The 5,937-nt window shown below is 29.2% G+C and overlaps 1 protein-coding gene across 3 annotated transcripts; it reads right to left on the bottom strand.

Annotated features, from left to right (window-relative positions):
• Positions 1 to 3,250: 3,250 nt before the first annotated feature.
• Positions 3,251 to 5,324, bottom strand: LOC130951706 (putative FBD-associated F-box protein At3g50710). 3 transcript variants are annotated; one of them, XM_057880410.1, is made up of 4 exons: positions 4,763 to 5,324; positions 4,489 to 4,650; positions 4,091 to 4,391; positions 3,251 to 3,728 (listed from the first exon to the last, which is right to left on the bottom strand). In XM_057880410.1, exons 1-3 carry the CDS (start codon positions 5,294 to 5,296, stop codon positions 4,095 to 4,097), a joined length of 993 nt encoding a protein of 330 aa, XP_057736393.1. In that variant the 5' UTR covers positions 5,297 to 5,324; the 3' UTR covers positions 3,251 to 3,728; positions 4,091 to 4,094. The 3 variants fall into 3 exon arrangements, with proteins under 3 accessions (XP_057736393.1, XP_057736392.1, XP_057736394.1); XM_057880409.1 differs by lacking the exon at positions 3,251 to 3,728 and having other exon boundaries at positions 3,787 to 4,391; XM_057880411.1 differs by lacking the exon at positions 3,251 to 3,728 and having other exon boundaries at positions 3,787 to 4,391; positions 4,489 to 4,635.
• Between the last annotated feature and the right edge of the window lie 613 nt (positions 5,325 to 5,937).

Genomic DNA, 5,937 nt, shown 5'->3' with positions numbered 1-5,937 from the left:
GAGACAATATATTAAATTTATTTTTCTAATATTTTTTAATATATATATATATATAAATTATAATTTATTGATATAGAATTATAGATTATGTTCCTATTATTTGAGCCAATTCTTGAGCTCGAGCCAGTTCATGAGCTTTTGTTGAGTCGAGATTGAACTTACGAAATAGACTCGATTGTTAATGAGTTGAGCCGTGAACCAAACTTTATTTTCGTGAGTCGAGCTTGAGCTTGATCTAGTTTGGCTAAGCTCGACTCACTTTTAACCCTAGTTGTTTTCAACAGTTCATTGATTAACTGTCAATTCTACTAATTTTTTATTAGTTTCTGGAGATAGTTTATGAGATCAACCGAATTAATTAAGTGATCATTTTAAGTGTTCCAGATTAACTCGGTTAGTTTAGCCGATTCAGTTTGATTCAGTTTAATTTTTAGAATTATGAATTTCTCTTTTTAAAAAGAAGAAGATACCTTAGATGAAAGTTTTAGACACATTTTTTATCATTCTATCGTCATCAAGATAAAATATTATGTATTTAATTGTGAATTTATTTTATTTTTAATAATTTTATCAATTGCTCAAACTACTAAAAATATAATATTGTTTATATGTATAATTGTCAAATCAAGAAGAGACAAAATAATTAGGTAAATAATTATTGAAAATTAATAATGATCTAATAGAGAACTATGCAAATGATGAATTTGAAAGGTTTTTCAAACAATATTATTATTCCTTCTTTAAACTAGATATTTGATGAGCTAGTTGTTTATCTTATCAAATATTTTCTACATCATGTCATCGAGATTTTTTTTTAAAAGAACTATGCGGCCTCTTATGTTGGACATTATTAAAAAAAATCAACAATCATCTCATATTTGATATCTAAAAAGTATAAGTAAATCTTACTTCAAATTCAATTTATACGTATATAAGAAACAGTTATACTATACATTTAAGATTTTTTTTTTTATAATCAAGTTTAATTAAATTGGTTAAAACTTAACAAAAAAATCAATTTTATTATTAAAGTGTGAATACACGCTTCAACTTCATAAAACGATTCCATGTTCCTCTCCTCTTTTTTATTCTTTTCTTTTTTTTTCGTATTTCTGCTCTTTTTTCTTCTTTTTTTCATTTTTCTTTGAATTCTTTTTTTTCGTGTTCCTTCTTATTCTTCGCGTGTTTTCTTCTCATAATCGTCTTTTATTGTTGTTACTGCATTTTTTCTTTTCCTCCTCTTCTTCCCAGTAATTTTATATCATTATGCGTTTCTTTCTATTTATTTATTTTATTTTTTTATTTTTATTCTTGTTAAAAGAGTATATGAAAAGATAAAACAAGAACAAAAAATAAACAAAAGAAGAAGAAGAAAGAAGAGGAAGAATTTAGAAGAAGAAGAAAGAAGAGGAAGAATTTTTGGTCTGTGCTTGTTTTAAATTAAATTTGTTTGTGTGCCATTATCATGAAGTACTTTCGATACATTCTGAATTTGAATTTTGGTGTATTCTTGATTTAAATAAAGTGCATTTTTTGTCTGAACTTGTTTTGAATTGAGTTTGTTTGTGTGTACTTATCATTAAGTAATTGCGCTACATTTTGGATTTAAATAAAGTGTACTTTTAGTTTGAATTTGTTTTAAACTGAGTTAATTTGTGTGTCGTTGTCGTTAAGAAATTTTGGTGCATTCTGAATTTGAACTGTTATACATATAAAAAAAAGACAATGACGATGATAATGACAATAATGAAAGAATAAAATGAGGAAAAAATAGAAGGAGAAGAAAAAGCACCAACTTCTTCTTCTTTAAGTGTTTGTTCGGGCGCCATTAAATCGATAAAAAATATTTTTTTTCAATGAAAAATATTTATTTTATTGTTTAGTATGTTTGACAAATTTCTAATTGTAAAAGTAAAAGTACTAGAAAAATTAAAAAAAAAAACATCTTTTCTGAGAAGTTACAATTTACATTTTTTCTAAAAGATCTTTTTTTTTTAAAAAAAAGATATTTTTCATATAATAAATGAACAAAAATATACTTTTATCTTGTTTTACCCAAACATAATTGATAGATAAAAAAAACTTTTTATATGGGATATCAAAACATAAAATCACTTTTACTTTTGTAAGAGATCTTTTAAAAAAATATCATTTAAAAAATATCTTTTTCAAAAATGACGCCGAAATAAACTCTATCAACATTTTCGCACAAATGGCTCATCATCATAGAAAAATTGAACAAACACCGAAAATTGTTCCTAATTGAACTAAAATATCTTTCTAAATGCATCGAAATTAGGAACAAAAACAGATTCAATGAAAAAACAAATACAAAATCCTAAATTACATTCAAATTCAAACTTGATTTCACATTTTAATTTCAAAAAAATATGATCTTAAATTTTCAATTCAAATCAAAGAGTATTGATCGTGAACGAAAAGAACGTAGAAAAAAAATAGAATGAAGAGAACACAAAAAAAGAAAAAAATACAAAAAAGGCTAAGAAAATTTGAAAAAAAAATCCGCATAGAAAAAACAGTTATATGTAATCACACATTAAGTTAGGGTTATTAAAGGTAGTGGCTTGTGAAACTGAATTAAGTTATAGCAACTTGATTAGATATAAAAGTTTATTTTAAAAGAAATATAGAGAATCAATTTGATTTCTTTGATCTATAATTATTGTATAACATACTCTTGGCTTTGTTTCACGCAAACTAATAGTTAGTAGAATTCCAAAGATATTATTGAATAATATTAACAAATTTAAAAATAGACAAGATATTTTAATTCTAAGAATAATTGTGATATCAACAAATAAATCTCACTTATATTAAAAAAAAATTCTCATAATATTATCTATTTTCATGGCTTTAAATAAGTTTAAAGCCAAATTTTATCTCATTGTATTTATCCAAACATATTTTTACACTTGGCAGATTAGACACCCTAATTTAAACGACAAGTTTGTTAAAACATTTTAACTTCAAAATTGATAAAACTTAGAATTATTGCAATTATATATTTTTAGGATTAATTTTCATCATTTCATGCAATCACTTATTGTCATGTCAACAAAGGAACTACTATCACATCCAATAATCATAAGAACAGGCCGATGTAAAAAAAAAAATGACTATAAAATATTTTCATCTATCATTACAACAAAATTAAACACACAATTTCAGTATAAGTCGAATGTTTATGAGTAATTCATTGCTTAAAAGGTTCTAAACTATTTTTGAAGGTTGCTAAATTAAATCTATCCTTGTATTGTGGCCAGATTTGATAGGATGAACATGCATGGAATTAGTGAGGGTATAACACTATCTTTGAACTAGGTAACAAAGCATTGCCTAATCAAAGTTGCTATGTTTGTGCCATATAATTCATCAATTCATTGCCGGAAAGATCACTTTCTGCAAAATCATGGCATCTAGTCCTAATTAACCATGCATACTTTTGCGCATCACAAAAAAATAATCCAACTTAAAAATAGAGAAATATAAGAACCATAGATAACGTCAAAAGAGTAAAACAATATGCAGTGGATAACTTAGTCTTAACTTACCAACTTCCTTCAAAAACAGAAATTCATACACAAAATATACTATAGAGTGGTTTAATCTAGCAACACGGTTAAATAGCAGCCCACATGTTTTGTGAACATAACCATAAAACAAGCAAACGTTTGGCAGGTTTCCTAGAGAGTAGAGATGCGATCATCCTGCATCATAAATCGCTATATTCAAGAGCTTATGCACATCATAGCATTAAACGGCATGTATAAATTTCCAAAGTTGAGGGACCAAAAAAAATTATGCATGAAACAAAGAATTGAAAATACTTGTCATCGTCAATCTCAAGGAACAGGGCACCAGACAAATTTATTCATAAGCATCATATTCGGTAAGAAGTATTCACAAGCATCAACAAATATTTCAAGAATTTAGGTGGAACACTGGCCCTAAAATTGACTCACTAGTGTGCAACTTTAATAATATAAAACTCTAAGACTCCAACATGATATTTTGTCTTAACAGTTTTGATCAATGAACAACAGAGGATAGAGATAGTGTGAGTTCATACCATGTTAAATGGGATTTTGATCAATGAAATTTAGCTGACATATTGTAGAGCGCCTCGGTATAGCAGATAATCCCTTGACAATATTGTACTTTGTCTCTTGGTCCAAATTAGATTCAAGATGAATGGTCAAGTTCTTCAAAACAAGTCCTCTTTGTAAAAGATATGCAATAAACTCATGCTCATCTGCAGTGTCTTGATATTCTCTAAACTCAAAACTCTTGAGATATGATGTCACACAATTCAGAACCATGGTTGGTGGTGTTGGCCCATTATACTCCTCCACCGGGTGAGAATAATATCCCTGATAACAGGAAACAACACTTGTCAATATATGCAGGCAAACAACAAATAGAAACAGAGACACTAGTTTCAAGCTTCAAATTGAAATATATTCATACCCAAATATGAATTACAAGAGCTTCAAGTACATGACAATTATGAAGGAAGTTTAGCATGAAGTTTGTGTTGAAACATGGAAGATGAACCTCTAGCTTGAGCAAACGGTGAAATTCTGGAAACTCGAAAGCCGGAGCACTAAATAAGCACTGTGTAAAAGATAACTAGATATCAAATATAAAATTCCTAATTCACAATTATAGTTATAAATTCAAATTATTGAGTTACATCAAACATTTAGCTTGAGGAATCATGGGATTATGATAAGCATGTTACCTGTGTTGTTGCATATTTCAATGCCAACAATTTTGTTTCGCGGAGTGCCTGGAGAAGCTTGGGCACCCAAACCCCATGCTCAAGACGTTCATGAAAAATATGAAGATGTGCCTCCACCATGTTGGGAAAATTGATAGCTGATACCTGTAGCTTCGGGGAGGCCACTGTTCTCACACGCAGGTATTGAAGAAATGGAGTGTATATTTCCCGAACGTTAATCTCTTCCATCAAGCTAGTGTAATCTTCAAAGGTTAAACTTTTCAATGTGCGAGGCATCTGGATTGTAGGTGCATAAACATAAGAACCTTCTCGGGTCGTCTTCTGTAGAATGAGCTTAAGATTTTCAATAACAGGGCAGCCGGATAAAAGTTTGCTGGGGTCCACGTCGACGGGATCCAAGTGTAGATTCTTGAGGGATGGCAGATAAACATTTGGAAACTCTGGATAATTATCCAAATATCTACCATGTATCAAAACAAGGGACTTGAGTAATACACAAGTGAATATGGATTCAGGCAACTTGATTGGTCTCATTAAACCAGTGCAGAGATAGAGTTCCTAGAGGTGGGGACCAATGACGGCATCAAGCCATGTTAAGATGAGATCCTCTAAACTTCTAAAGTAAGTGAGGCGAAACTTTTGGATGGGGTAATCTGCATTGCGCTGAGTTAGAATAGTATTCACATATGAATCAAACCGATATCTCGGACGGGAAAAAAAGGGTCTATCATCTATGTCAAGGATTTGGAGATCCTTCCAAACATGGCGCCACCTGCGAGAGAGAATACTGGTGGATACAACTTCTTTTATTGGGAGGAAAGAGAGAATGTCGCAAAGGATAGAGTTCGGTAATAAACTGATCCTATCCATGTTCATGATTGATGGTTTCGCTTACTCAAATTTGTATCTGGAGAGGGTTAGACTCAACTCTAGGGTTTAGGATTTAAAGGAGAACCAAGGCTGTTTGTTTGTTTGATTTTTGTTATAAAAGGTATTATATGATTTCATTTTATTTTATTTTATTAAATTTAAATTATTATAATCTATTTTCACTTGATTTATTTGGATTTAAAAATCAATCAATGATTTATAATTTTTAAATTTTAAAATTTAAATCTTGAATTTATATAGATATCATTTAAATTGTAAAATTTTTAAAAATTAAATCTGGATGG

The sequence above is a fragment of the Arachis stenosperma genome, chromosome 9 (assembly GCF_014773155.1).
Source record: "Arachis stenosperma cultivar V10309 chromosome 9, arast.V10309.gnm1.PFL2, whole genome shotgun sequence".
Taxonomy (NCBI): domain Eukaryota; kingdom Viridiplantae; phylum Streptophyta; class Magnoliopsida; order Fabales; family Fabaceae; genus Arachis; species Arachis stenosperma.
The sequence above is the reverse complement of the archived record's forward strand: the minus strand, read 5'-3'. Positions and strand labels throughout refer to the sequence as shown.

Coding starts and splice junctions, on each gene's coding strand:
- LOC130951706 (XM_057880410.1), bottom strand. CDS start 5,296: ATGAGACCAATCAAGTTGCCTGAATCCATATTCACTTGTGTATTACTC. Junction 4,651..4,762: donor TGAAATATGCAACAACACAG/GTAACATGCTTA, acceptor TTTGATATCTAG/TTATCTTTTACACAGTGCTT. Junction 4,392..4,488: donor CTCTTGTAATTCATATTTGG/GTATGAATATAT, acceptor TCCTGTTATCAG/GGATATTATTCTCACCCGGT.